The sequence below is a fragment of the Giraffa tippelskirchi genome, chromosome 11 (genome assembly GCF_054371585.1).
Source record: "Giraffa tippelskirchi isolate mGirTip1 chromosome 11, T2T-mGirTip1v1.2.pri, whole genome shotgun sequence".
Classification (NCBI taxonomy): Eukaryota; Metazoa; Chordata; class Mammalia; order Artiodactyla; family Giraffidae; genus Giraffa; species Giraffa tippelskirchi.
Genome location: NC_137285.1, coordinates 35,556,265 through 35,571,807, shown reverse-complemented (window position 1 = coordinate 35,571,807; position 15,543 = coordinate 35,556,265). Strand labels below are relative to the sequence as shown.

At 35.5% G+C, this 15,543-nt stretch overlaps 1 protein-coding gene across 4 annotated transcripts in view; it reads right to left on the bottom strand.

Moving 5' to 3' along the window:
• AFG2A (AAA ATPase AFG2A) overlaps nucleotides 1-15,543 on the bottom strand; it is a 328,990-nt gene that overhangs the window by 206,756 nt on the left and 106,691 nt on the right. For all 4 annotated transcript variants that reach the window (XM_081544859.1, XM_081544858.1, XM_081544860.1 and 1 more), the window contains one exon: nucleotides 10,906-11,032. In XM_081544859.1, the coding sequence (XP_081400985.1) occupies nucleotides 10,906-11,032 (127 nt within the window). The remainder of the gene's footprint in view (nucleotides 1-10,905; nucleotides 11,033-15,543) is intronic.

Sequence of the window (15,543 nt, the reverse complement as noted above, 5' to 3'; positions counted from 1 at the left end):
ATTTCAAAGAATACACTGTTTGATAGCAATAGAGCTTGAGCTAGAAATCAAGATCTCTTTGTATCAGTCTCATTTCTTTTTTTTTCCTTCTCCTAAATAGGCTCATTTCATTTTGAGATATAATTTACGTACCATAAAATATACTCATTTAAAGTGTACATTCAATATTTGTAGTACAACCATCAACAAAATCTAGTTTTACAATATTTTCATCATCTGGAAAATTTCCCTTAGCAGCTTTGCATCAATCTCCTCTCCTACGCCTGTTGTTGTTCAGTTGCTAAGTCATGTTCAACTTTTTTTGACCCCACGGACTGCAGTACATTAGGCTTCCCTGTCCTTCACTATCTCCCAGAGTTTGCTCAAACTCATGTCCATTAAGTCAGTGAGGCCATCCAACCAGCTCATCCTCTGTCGTCCCCTTCTCCTGTTGCCCTCAATCTTTCCCAGCATCAGGGTCTTTTCCAATGACTCAGCTCTTTATATCAGGTGGCCAAAGTACTGGAGCTTCAGCTTCAGCACTAGTCCTTCCAATGAATATTCAGGGCTGACTTTAGGACTGACTGGTTTGCTCTTGCTCTCCAAGGGTTAGCATCAGACAATAGTCTGCTTTTTATTTTTACAGGTTTGACTTCTCCAGAAATTTCAGACAAAAGGAATAATACAATATGTAATCTTTTCTACTTTCTTTTACTTAGAGAAATATACTTGAATTTCACTCATGTTGTGTCTATCAGTTATTTACTCCATTTTTATTGAAGTATAACTGACTTCCATATTAAATTAGCCTCAGGTATACAAAATAGTGATTTGACATTTTTGTACATTATGTAATGATCATCATAGTAAATCTATTTAATGTCACTTCACAAAGTTATAACAATGTTATTGACTATATTTCCTATGCTGTACAATTATATCTCTATGACTTACTTATCTTATACCTGGAAGTTTATAACCCTTAATCCTCTTCACTTATTTTACCTATTCCCTCACTCCCCTCTACTCTAGCAACCACTAGCTTATTCTTTGTATCTATGAGTCTGCTTGTTTTGTTAAGTCTGTTCATTTGTTATGCTTTTTAAATTTCACATGTAAGTGAAATACAGTATTTAGCTTTCTGACTTTTTTCATTTACCACAACACACTCAAGGTTCATCCAAGTTGTCCCAAGTGGCAAGATTATAATTTTTTATGGCTTAGTAATATTCCATGTATATATATATATGCACACATGCGTGCTCAGTCATGACTGACTCTTTGTGACTTCAAGAACTATGGCCTACCAGGCTCCTCTGTCCACAGAATTTTCCAGGCAAAAATACTGGATGAGTTGCCATTTCCTACTCCAGGTTAACTTCCCGACTGAGGGATCAAACCCCCATCTCCTACACTGGCAGGTGGATTCTTTACCACTGAGACAAGCTAGGAAGCCCCTATGCATATGTGTATACATTATCTTTATCTCATGTCTTCTTTATCCACTCATTTATCATTGAGCACTTACGTTGCTTCCTTACCTTGGCTATTATAAATAATGCTGCAATAAGCACTGGGATGCATATCTCTTCTTGTATTAGTGTTTTTGTTTCTCAAATAAATACTAAGAAGTGGAATTTCTGAGTAATATGGCAGTTCTACTTAATCTTTGCTAATACTTGTTATCTTCTTTATAATAGCATTCTGACATGTATAAGGTAATATCTCATTGTGGCTTTAATTTGCAGTTCCCTGATGACTATGATGTTGAGCATCATTTCATGTGTCTGTTGGTCATCTGTGTCCACTTTGGAAAAATGTGTATTCTTTGCTCAGTTTTTAACTGAGTTGTTTACTGATGTTGACTTGTATCAGTTCTTTGAACATTTTGAATATTACTCCCTTATTGGATATATCATTGCTAATATCTTCTCCCATTCAGCAGGTGGTAGCCTTTTCATTTTATTGATAGTTTTTTTCCACTGTGCAAAAGCTTTTATTTTGATGTAGTCCCATTTGTTTATTTTGCTTTTATTGCCTTTGCCTCAGAAGGCAGATTCAAAAAATATTGCTAAGACCAATCTTAAAGAACTTACTGTTTTCTTCCAGGACTTTTGTAATTTTAGGTCTTATATTTTCTTAACCTATTTTGTCTTTATTTGCACATAGTATAAGAAAGGGATACAGTTTGATCCTTTCACATGCTGCTGTCCAGTTTTCCCAACATCATTTACTGCAGAGATTGTCTTTTCCCCACTGTATTCTTGACACCACTGACATAATTAATTGACTATATAAGCATAGGTTTATATCTAGGTTCTCTATTTTACTCTGTTGATCTATATGTCTATTTCTGTGCCAGTATCATACTGTTTTGATTACTACAGCTTTGTAGTATAGTTAGAAATCAGGGAGCATGATGTGCTACTTGGTTCTTCTCTCACAAGACTGCTTTGGCTATCCTTTATGGGTCCATACAAATTTTCAGGATTATTTGTGCTAGTTCTATAGAAAATGCCCCTGGAATTTTGATAGGGATTGACTCTGAGACTGCTGTGGATAGTAGGGACATTTTAAAATATTAATTCTTTTAATCGATAAGCACAGTATATCTTTCCATTTGAGTCATACTTAATTTCCTTCATTAACATCTTATAACTTTTAGATTACCGGTCTTCACCTCCATGTTTAAATTAATTTCTAAGTATTTTATTTTTGATGCAATTGTAAATGGAAGAGCTTTCTTAGTTTCTCTGATAGTTTTTTGTTAATATATAGAAATGTAAGATATTTGTATATTAATATTGCATCCTGCTAATTTACTAAATTCATTAATTCTAATACCTTATTTGGTGGAGTCTTTGGGGTTTTCTATATACAATATCATGTCATCTGTAAAACGGTGACAGTTTTAACATCTTGCTTTGCAACTTGGATGCTTGTTATTTTCTCTCTCTGAAACTGTGGTATCTACAACAAAAGGGTAAGATTTCTGAAGATGCAATAAAGGCATCATATGAAATAAAACAAGATGCCAAGCCTGGAGGACATGAAGACTGGTTTGTGAGCAGAAGGTAAAAATAAGACACATAAGGAGGCAAGAATATACAATGGACAAAAGATAATCTCTTTAACAAGTGGTGCTGGGAAAACTGGTCAACCACTTGTAAAAGAATGAAACTAGAACACTTTCTAACAACATACACAAAAATAAACTCAAAATGGATTAAAGATCTAAATGTAAGACCAGAAACTATAAAACTCCTAAAGGAAAACATAAGCAAAACACTCTCTGACATAAATCACAGCAGGATCCTCTATGACCCACCCCCCAGAATATTGGAAATAAAAGCAAAAATAAACAAATGAGACCTAATTAAACTTAAAAGCTTTTGCACAACAAAGGAAACTATAAGCAAGGTGAAAAGACAGCCTTCAGAATGGGAGAAAATAATAGCAAACAAAACAACTGACAAAGAATTAATCTCAAAAATATACAAGCAGCTCATGCAGCTCAATTCCAGAAAAATAAACGACCCAATCAAAAAATGGGCCAAAGAACTAAACAGTTATTTCTCCAAAGAAGACATACAGATGGCTAACAAACACATGAAAAGATGCTCAACATCACTTATTATCAGAGAAATGCAAATAAAAACCACAATGAGGTACCATCTCACGCCAGTCAGAATGGCTGCTATCAAAAAGTCTACAAACAATAAATGTTGGAGAGGGTGCGGAGAAAAAGGAACCCTCTTACACTGTTGGTGGGAATGCAAACTAGTACAGCCACTATGGAGAGCAGTGTGGAGATTCTTTAAAAAGCTGGAAATAGAACTGCCATATGACCCAGCAATCCCACTGCTGGGCAGACACACTGAGGAAACCAGAATTGAAAGAGACACATGTACCCCAATGTTCATCGCAGCACTGTTTACAATAGCCGGGACATGGAAGCAACCTAGATGTCCATTGGCAGATGAATGGATAAGAAAGCTGTGGTACATATACACAATGGAATATTACTTAGCCATTAGAAAGAATGCATTTGAATCAGTTCTAATGAGGTGGATGAAACTGGAGCCTATTATACAAAGCGAAGTAAGTCAGAAAGAAAAACACCAATACAGTATATTAACACATATATATGGAATTTATAAAGATGGTAACAATGATCCTATATATGAGACAGCAAAAGAGACATAGATGTAAAGAACAGACTGTTGGACTCTGTGGGAGAAGGCGAGGGTGGGATGATTTGAGAGAATAGCATTGAAACATGTAATATTATCATATGTGAAGTAGATCGCCAGTCCAGGTTCGATGCATGAGGCAGGGTGCTCAGGGCTGGTGCACTGGGATTATCCTGAGAGATGGGATGTGGAGGGAGGAGGAAGGGAGGGTCAGTATGGGGAACATATGTACATCCATGGTTAATTCATGTCAATGTATGGCGAAAACCACTACAATATTGTAAAGTAATTAATTAGCCTCCAACTAAAAAAAAAACTAATAAAGTTATTTAAATGTAAAAAAAAAATACAGTTTTCAAAAATAAAGAACTACACAGAAGAGGTAATAAAAACTGTTCTTTATAGTATTCTGGAGTAGAATCAGGCTGGTAGGTAGATGTTTTAGGCAGAAAAACAGCTGCTTGTTCAGTAGAATAGTTTCCTAGTAGTCTGAGTCAAAGATGAAGTGGTCTATTGCATGAGTTCACATGCTCCTCATCACTATAGGTGAGTAATAACCAAAGGACGGAGAAATGAGGGGTGGAAATTTGATAACAGGGTCAATAGATCAGAAGCATAACTAGACTGTCACATTGTCCAAGATGCTCTCTAATCTTAAAAAAAAATATTTTTTTAGAATGTGTGTATCAAGGACAATATGTACTTTATTATTACTCTAACAGAAGATTAAACCAATATAATATTGTAAAGTAACAAAATTAATAAATTAAAAAAAATGTTTTTAATCAAATTAAAAGAAAAAAAAATACTCCTATTTGCAGGGTGACATAATCAAATGTTATTTACCAAAAAGTGAAAATGAAAGTCACTCAGTTGTGTCCCCATGAACTATACAGTTCATGGAATTCTCCAGGTCAGGATACTGGAGTGTATTTCATTTCTCCAGGGGAGAAATAATTTTTAAAATTCTACAAATTTACTATTATAAGAAAACTAGGTTGCAGGATAGATATAATAATTATAGTAGTAATCATTATTGAGAGCCTGTTATATACCAAGCATCAATACTAAAAGTAGCCATACCAAGCATCAGTACTAAAAGTACCAAAGGGACTATATTTTAAAATATTCATAAAATTAAACAATTCTGAAACTTGTTTAACACTAGGGTAAGAAGACATGATCATTTCTTCCTTAATATCCAACACAAATGTATGAAATACCATGGATTGAACACTATACTTTTCTAAAGGCTCTATGTAAGCTACAGCCTAACAAAGAACAATATAAACTCCCAGAGTGAGCGTTAAACCATTATTTGGGCATCAGAAATAATTGTTTGTTGCTCTGTTTCCTGATGTTGTGTAAATCCAGGCCATCATCAATCTAAAGACAATGAGATGACCTGACATCACAATCTCATTTATCTTCATCTGTCGTTCACATTCTGTCATTCTTATGTAAAATTGACTCTAAAGGATGCAACTTCTCTTCACTCATCTAAAAGCTGAAAGAGAAGGGTAAGTGGGTAAAAGGTCTATAGTGGCTTCAGTATACCACTGGAGACTCCAAGCAATCACTTCACTCAGCTGCTACATTGCAGCTAATGTGCTTAACATGTAAACATGACATAGCAGGAAGTAGGTTAATGTGATTCTTGAGCTATGTGTCTCACTTCCCTTGCTGAATCCTCAGGAAACTCCAGCTTTAGTTTCCCCAGGCTATATGAAACTGAAATATTGTCCAAAAAAGATACTAAAAATGCACAATATATGGGACATAAAATGATATCAATTTCACTTCTCTGACAGTCCAAGAATTCTCTCCATTCCAATATACTAACTTAAGGTCATCACGATACAGAGGTTGTAAATTAACAGGCAACAGGACTGTAAAGTATGCGAGCTAATTTACATGGCCGAACACCTTAATTAAATGTACCCAAGTTAGACTAACTGCATCATATCTTTCATATTAGAATAATCTGTTTTCTTTCCAGATTTGTCAAAAACAAAATCTCTACCTTTCAGCATCACCACAGGAAATTTACTTTAATTCTCCTGTCGCCTATTCTCGGTCCCATTACTTCATGGCAGATAGATGGGGAAACAGTGGAAACAGTGGCTGACTTTATTTTTTTGGGCTCCAAAATCACTGCAGATGGTGATTGCAGCCATGAAATTAAAAGACGCTTGCTCTTTGGAAGAAAAGTTATGACCAACCTAGATAGCATATTAAAAAGCAGAGACATTACTTTGCCAACAAAGGTCCGTCTAGTCAAGGCCCGTCTAGTCAAGGCTATGGTTTTTCCAGTGGTCATGTATGGATATGAGAGTTGGACTATAAAAAAAGCTGAGTGCTGAAGAATTGATGCTGTTGAACTGTGGTGTTGGAGAAGACTCTTAAGAGTCCCTTGGACTGCAAGGAGATTCACCCAGTCCATCCTAAAGGAGATCAGCCCTGGATGTTCATTGGAAGGACTGATGTTGAAGCTGAAACTCCAATACTTTGGCCACCTGATGAGAAGAGCTGACTCACTGGAAAAGACCCTGATGCTGGGAAAGATTGAGGGCAGGAGGAGAAGGGGACGACAGAGGATGAGACGGCTGGATGGCATCATCAACTCGATGGACATGGGTTTGGGTGGACTTAGGGAGTTGGTGATGGATAGGGAGGCCTGACGTGCTGTGGTTCATGGGGTTGCAAAGAGTCGGACATGAGTGAGTGACTGAACTGAACTGAACTGTTTTTTCCAGACAAGACAGGTGGTGAAAACTGTGTCTATTCATTTCATAACAGGAAGTTGTTCTTTGTTAAATAATCTCTTAAGACTGTTTTGTTTCTAACAACACATTCAGGGCACATTTTGAATACCATGTTCTAATCTCACATGTGTTAAAATATTTTTTTTCAATAGTACTATTAAACAATACACAAATAATATAATAGTTCATAAAAAATCTAGAAAATGCACTTTTGATATAGTTTATATCATCTGAGTAATAAGAGAAGTACAGTTAATAAAAAATTCATACTAAATATGAATATGGAATTCTATCTGAAATAGAAAATGATTAAAATATTTTTACAAAAATCACTGATTATTTAAAGTACTGTCTTTTGCACAACTACAGAACATATGCAGAACATTTAGACCATGGTTCAATGTAGTAAATTCAGAGTTGTACTTGAAAGCACAGCGTGTATCATTTGATGATCTTGAAGCCATTGTTTTATCACAAAAATTGGTAGTTGGAAACATTTTTTCCAACTACCAATTTTGTTTTGCTGCCAGTCATAATTATACAATTTCATCTATTACAAATTAAGATACTACAGATTTTGAAAAATTTGAGTAGTAAAGGCCTTTAGATCCCTCTGACCTAGAAAATTAAGTTTTGGCATATAATTACAAACACTCTTAATATCTTAATTTAATTTTAAGATTAATTTGGTAAAAAAGTTGTATTTCTAAATTTTAAAAAATGTATCAAAGTATATACTTATGTGTATATGATGGACGCATACACACAAACAAGCATATGTATAAGTACACATATATACATATATGTGTTTGTATATGTTTGCACTTCTCTGATGCATCTTGAAGCAAAGGTTAATTAGTCAAAAGGAATTACCAGTGTGTAACAATACTGGTACTTAAAACACATATTTTCAACAATTAGGCGATTTTAGAACCAAGACATTAAAGGTAATATTTTATAAAAGATCAAAAACATGACAAGAATTTTGGCAAGTTGTTTCCCAAACTTTAATTTCTCAAGCTCTGTGATACTGAAGATTGCCATTTATGAGTTGCCATAAAAAAACAGAGCATCTGGGTCCAAAGGCAAATATTATTAGCAAGCAATAAACACATTAAAAACAATGCAAAAAGAAATGTATAAAAGAACCACTTCCCTCCCTTTAATCTCCCACCTTTGGAGACAAGTTCTGTCCAAAGTGGTTAAGCATTTTCTCCAAGGGAGCAAAGATATCCACAGACAAAAGTATCCCTAAAAGAATGGAAGTCATCTACCATCACCTACCGACTCATTCTAAGATGAAGGAGAATAAAGGTCCAAAACCTTAAAGTGACCCAAGATAACTTATAATCTCTAGGTCTTAAAACTTCTTTAAAATTTCTTTACGTCTTTTCTACCAGGTGGAGGTAAAAACTAGGATAAATTTCACCTTAATGCAAAACACAAGAGGCTGAGGTTCAATCTAGGTCTTATAGAGCAAAAAGTTAGCAAAAGAGATGATGTTAACAATTCCACTGTATTAAACAACAGGCTTACTGTTACACTTATAAAGAACATGAAAAATGTATTCTTTAAATAAAGGAGTTTAAATTCATTTATCCATTTCTATTTTAAGAGAGATTATACGTATAATTGAAGAAAGATATATCTGGACAAGGCAAAGCACAGAAATACTCCATCTGAAGAAGACAGACTCCACAGAAAAGGATATTTCAAACGAGTAGGTTTGTACCCAATCAAATGAGTGGCAAAGATAAGCTGGTCTCTGTGAAAGTTCAAAGTTATTCTTAGTGCCCAGAAGAGAACTCACATAGGGCCTGGAGAAGAAGCTGAAGAGTACTGTGACAGAAGAATTCTAGCTCAGTCAAGATGCTATTGTGAAGGGCTTTGCAAATATAAAAAGGCCTGAACCAGCTGACTAGAAGGTGAAGAGACTTTCCTTGATGGGCCTAACTTGATCAGGTGCAACTTAAAAAGACACTAACTAGGCTTTTTCTGGCAATAGGAATTTAAAGCGTAAGATGGATAAAATACAATGGAGATTCTCCATTGCTAACTTGGGACAATGGAAGGGGCCATGCAGGTCTCAAGGGGCTGAGAGTGGTTCCTAGGTGACAGCTAGAAAGGAAATTTAGTTCTTAGGTCTACAATCACAAGAAGTGAATTCAGCCACAATTAGGCGAGCCTAGAAGAGGAATACCAACTAAGGACAAGAACATAGTTGGCCAACAACTTGTTGAGGTCCTGAGCAGACAACTCCCTCATGCCATGCCCAGATTTTGACCTACCTAGAGAAACACTAATAAATAAGTATTGTGTGAAGCTGTTAAATTTGAGGTAACTTGTTACACAGTACGACAAACTTAATACATGCACTAATCAAGCTAAATCATATAGCTTGATTTAGAAGAACCCAAGATGTTTACAGTGAGCCCAAATTCCTCCTTCAAGAAATGTGTCTAACATCAATGACAGACAACATTAAAATACCAAAGAGGGCCATTAGATTAGACACTACAGGGAAAGAAATCTAAGAAATTTTCAAGCTCATTTTCCATAGTAACTAAGAGACAAAGATCAAAAAATACAATATGTATTTACCAGGAAAAAGATGATTCTTCTAGATTCACTGAAGCCAAAAGGTGGGATTAGGTCATCTTTAAAGTCTCTTTTAGCACTTTCTATAATTCTTGTTAAGATACAGTCTTATCTTTTTTAACAGACATGAGAGATGCCTGGGTACCCAAACCCTACAGATGTTCATAACTCAACCAGCTTCTTATAAAACACTGAATCAGAAAGGGAACAATTTAATTTATTAAGGTTCAAAGCTTTCTTATCTGTATTCAACCAAGGGACTTTATAACACAGCAAAATACCCAATTGAACAAAGCAAGGCTTTCTTCCCATATAAAACCTACCTTCATATTTTCAAAAAGATGATTTTTTTAAAAATCCCATATTTAAAACTGAAAGTCTGTATATATGTGCACAAGGAGGAAAAGCTTATAAGGTCATGTACATGAGGCAATAACATTAACAAAAGCTGAGAAACTGGTTGATGCCCAGGGAGTAAATTTTTACTCTCAATTTAGATCCTTGTTAAAAAATTATACATTAAGTATAAATTAGGCACTTAAAATTTAAGTGAACTCATTTGTTAAAACATGACTTGGGGGAAAAATAGTGGTAGCAATCAGTTCATTTCAGTCGCTCAGTCGTGTCCGACTCTTTGTGACCCATGAACCGCAGCACGCCAGGCCTCCCTATCCATCACCAACTCCCGGAGTTCACCCAAACTCATATCCACTGAGTCGGTGATACCATCCAACCATCTCATCCTCTATCGTCCCCTTCTCCTCCTGTCCTCAATCTTTACCAGCATCAGGGTCTTTTCAAATGAGTCAGCTCTTCACATCAACCAGACAGTATTAATTTTGCACCTATATAGCTTAATTTAATGGTATAGTCTAAATAACTTCTTAAGAGAAATAAAACCCATTATCATTTTGATTCTAATTACTCTGAGAGCAATTGCTAGGTCAGGACTTCTAGAAAACTGTTGAAAATAACTTGAGTCTAACTAGTTAGTGAATACACAGAATTTGATCTTAATATGAATGAAAATATTTAAAAAACAACTTCTCAAAATAAATCAGATGAAACACAAAACAAATTTCAGAACTTCAATACCAAAGGGAACTATACTGAGAGTTTAATGCAACAATGAGGGAGGGGAAACTCAAGGGATAATAAAATTGTTTCATTAATACCAAACCATAAGTAATAAAAACATAAACAAAACCTTTTCTCTGTTCTCTTCATTTCCTTTAGTTTAAGATCTTTTAGTATCCTCTAAATGACAAACTGATTAAAAAGTAGTTTGACAGAAAAAAAAAAGAGAACCCAATATAATCAAATGATCCAGTTCTTGATTATACAATGCCCACACTGCCTTCTTTCCTTACCTTGTCTATCCTATCTGGACGATTGGTAGCTGCCAAAATTGTCACATTCTTTAACTGTTCAATGCCATCCATTTCCGTCAAGAGCTGAGCTAAGACACGATCAGCTACATTTCCAGCACCTGGAGAACTGATTTTTACAAATATAGTTTTAAAAATCTATTTACCTATCCCCAAACACTCCACTATTTTAAAAAGACTGTATATTCTGTACCAAGAAACATTATGTCTTTTTCAAATTATAAAACGCATGCTTCAAAATTCACTACTTGTTTAATTATCATATTCAAGAACTAAATTGAAATAATTTCTTTTCCTCCATCATCAACCATGATTATTTTCTCCCCAATAATGAAATGCTAAAAATCATCAAATATAAAAGATCTGGGAAGTAAGATATAAGATTATTTTTTAAAGGTTCATCAAATACATAATTACTTAACTTAATTGATATTTACATTTTATATGGCAATTAAACTGACAAGAAGTGGGAACAAACAAACGAGTAAGATACAGATTCATTGTCACATGAAGTTCAGAGCTCACATGAGACAGAAAACTCCTTACAAATGTATAACAAATGGGGTATTTTTGACCTATCTTGATATTTTCATAAATATTAAGAGTATATTTAAACATATTAGCAGATAAGGAGTCACCACAATACACATATCTGGAGAGACAGGCAAAAAAAAGCATTTTATTTTGTTGCTTTTGTTCATGTCCTAGGTCAATTACAAAGCCACTCCTGGACAAACTATACTTTAATCTCATTTCCTTTGATCACAAAAAAATTACTGACTATCTGTTCTTAAGAAGTAAACCCAACAGGTCTTAATAGTGAACAAAATCCTGATATTACACAATCAAGGCCTCAAAATAATAATTCTCATTAGCACTAGATGGAATTTACTAAAATCTGTTCAGAACTTGGAAATACACAATAAACATCTGGGTGGACAATTATAGAGTGAAACACTGTAAATGTAGTAAATGTGTAAATTCAATCAGATGCAGTTCAGAGTGGGAGAGGAGGTAAAGAGGGAAAGAGGGTAGAAAACCACACTCTCTTGTCTTAGCATGACAGCAAGTACAGCTTAGTGTTCATACAATCATCACATAATACATTTAGTAATAAAGTAATCAGGATCTCTAAACAGAAGAATTTAGATCTCAGCATGCATTACAAGTTCCAAATCTTGACACACAGAACAGCCTCTAATTCACACTAATCAAACACATGAGGTTGTTATATAAATCATTACTATCAGTTAAATTAAATGGTTGGTTCTTCCAGGTTATTATATAAATTACACTGTCAATTTATTAAATGGTCTTTCCCAATGCCAAAAAAGTTTGTGAGCAAGCAAGCAGAATCTGAGAAGCCAATGAGATTTGTTTTAGTTAGCACTAATTCCTGCAAGTAAACAATTGGCAGGTATATGAATTTGCTGACCTGATTCTACTTAAAAATAAACTTAGAACATTTTGAATAAATGGATTACCTATCTTTCCAAAAACGCTCCATGATAAAACTTTTCCAAATGTTGGATAGGAGCATTGCTAGCAAAAGCTCTAGGGCTCCTGCATGATGACTACAAGCATATAAATATTTAAGAATGCCAACTGATTACATCTGAGGCCTATAATTATATCTACTTTGCTAATAATTAGTTGTGGTACTACGCTACAAGGTGCTATGGAAGGTCACAGGACCAGGTCTTGGGAGAGTTAAGGTGAGCTGTCCAGAGGAGATGGTTTCTAACCTACAACCTAAAAAAATGAGTGGAGACCAGACAGTCAAAAAATAGAGGGAAGAGAGAGAACACTGAAAATGGAAACCACTTCAGAATAGCACAGCATAGCAGTAATGTAAAAATGTAAAAGATCAGCAGAGAAAGATAAACCAAGGGTGTATGACAAAGGCTTTATTATCCAAATTACTGAGCTTGGATTTTAACCTGAAGTGGATAGGAAGTTTCAAGTAGAGACATGACAAGATCAGATTTATGTTTCTGAGGACCACAGTGGCTACAATATAGAAAACAGGTTACAACTGGGCAGTGAAAGTGAAAGTTGCTCAGTGGTGTCTAACTCTTTGTGACCCCATGGACTATATACTATATATAGTATATATAGTGGACTATGGACTATATACTATATAGTCCATGGAATTCTCTAGGCCAGAACACTGGAGTGGGTAGCCTATCCCTTCTCCAGTTGATCTTCCCAACCCGGGAATCAAACTGGGCTCTCCTGCATTGCAGGCAGATTCTTCACCAACTGAGCTATCAGGGTAGCCCCAACTGGGCAGTACTGGTCTGTTTTCCAGTCCAGTATAAAGTAAGAATCTTAGAAGTCTTAACTCCTTCCTAACAAGTAAAAAGCTCTATAAATTGAAAAATTAACAATTCTTTTTAGATCCCTCAGAAATGTGAGACCCGGGTACCTAATCCATTCAGGCTGCTATAACAAAATATCACAGACCAGGTGGTTTATAAACAATAGAATTGTATTTATCACACGCTGGAGGCTGGTAAGTCCAAGATCAAGAGGCCAGCATGGTCAGGTGAGAACTCTTTCTCTGGCTGGTAACTGACACCTTCTCACTGTGTGCTCACTTACTACTATACTACTAAAGGCCTACTTGGCCACAGTTCCTTTTACCCAGTAAACCATGTCTATCAAGAAAAAAACAAGGCAGAATAAAAGGCAAACCAACACAGCTGGAAGAAATTGAGCTAGCATCAGAACCAGAGAATCAGTGAGAATGCTGGAATTATCAGACCAGTAATTTTTTAAAACTATGACTAATATGCTAATCACTGCTGATGGTGATTGCAGCCATGAAATTAAAAGACGCTTACTCCTTGGAAGGAAGGTTATGGCCAACCTACATAGCATATTTAAAAGCAGAGACATTACTTTGCCAACAGAAGTCCGTCTAGCCAAGGCTATGGTTTTTCCAGTGGTCATGTATGGATGTGAGAGTTGGACGGTGAAGAAAGCTGAGTGCCGCAGAATTGATGCTTTAGAACTGTGGTGTTGGAGAAGACTCTTGAGAGTCCCTTGGACTGCAAGATCCAATCAATCCATCCTAAAGGAGATCAATCCTGGGTGTTCGTTGGAAGGACTGATGTTGAAGCTGAAACTCCAATACTTTGGGCACCTCATGCGAAGAGTTGACTCATTGGAAAAGACCCTAATGCTGGGTAGGATTGGGGGCAGGAGGAGAAGGGGAAGACAGAGGATGAGATGGTTGGATGGCATCACTGACATGGATTTGGGTAGACTCCAGGAGTTGGTGATGGACAGAGAGGCCTGGCGTGCTGCAATTCATGGGGTCGCAAAGAGTCGGACACGACTGAGTGACTGAACTGAACTGAATATGCTAAGGGCTCTAGTGGACAAAGTAGACGACATGCAAGAAAAGGGCAACATAAGCAGAGAAATGGAAATTCTACGGCTCAAAGAGAAACGCTGAGATGTAACACTGTAACAGAAAAAAAGAATTCCCTTACTGGGTTCATTGGTAGATTACACAGGGCTGAGGAAATAATCTCTGTGTTTTAATCAACAGAAACATTCAAAATGGAAAAGCAAAGAGAAAACTGGACTAAAGAAAACAGTGGAAAAAAAAAAAATCCAGAAAAGAATATCCAAGGACTGTGGACAACAAAATATGTAATATATGTGTATCTAAAATACCAAAAAGAGAAGACAGAGTAGAACATATTTGAAGCCATAATGACTGAGAATTTCCCCAAATTAATGTCTGACACCAAAATCCAAGATCAAGGAATATCAAAATTCAATAATGCCTTGAATATTACACCTGACCACTATAGGATATCTATGCTGTCATATTATGGTCAATATTCAGGTTGAACCTAATAGTAAATAAATTACTTTAGATTAACAACATATCCTATAAAAGCAGACAGACATATATTAATATAATGAGTTATCTTCACCAGCTGTCCGAGAGCTGTGTAAGCTGCATGTGCTCTGAATAACTGCAGCTTTGTATAAACTATTAACACAGAGAATGACATAAATGTATTTTTCATTTTGTCATGATTTCACAGTAAAAATTCCAAGCTAACATAGGCATTACATTACATTTGTATAGTTTTGCTCATTACACTTCTATAGTTTTGACTCAAACAGAGGAACAAGTGATTCTTAAAATCACACTTCAATTTACCCTCTACAAAAAGCAATTTTCTAAGGGAACTTTCCACAGTCTTGGCCCTCCCTATGCTGCTGTTATAAACATAATACAACAAAAGGAAAATAAGTAAAATTAACACATATAAGTTCAAACATTTTCTGACAAGCTAAAAACTGAAGCATAAAAAATGCTTATAAACATGTGTCATTTTCTTAAGTGCCATAGATCTAGAAATGGTGACAAGGAAAACTAAAATTTTATAGTGATTATAATAAATGATTATATAATATAAAGTTTTACAAATCACTCCAGTAAAATCTTCACTGATTAGTACTTATTGGGAAGGTTGCTTTGAATTTGGGAAAGAGCTAAGATATGATACTCAGTGAATCTTCCCTCGTAGCTCAGTCAGTAAAAAAATCTGCCTGCAATGTAGGAGACCCGGGTTTGATCCCTGGGTTGGGAAG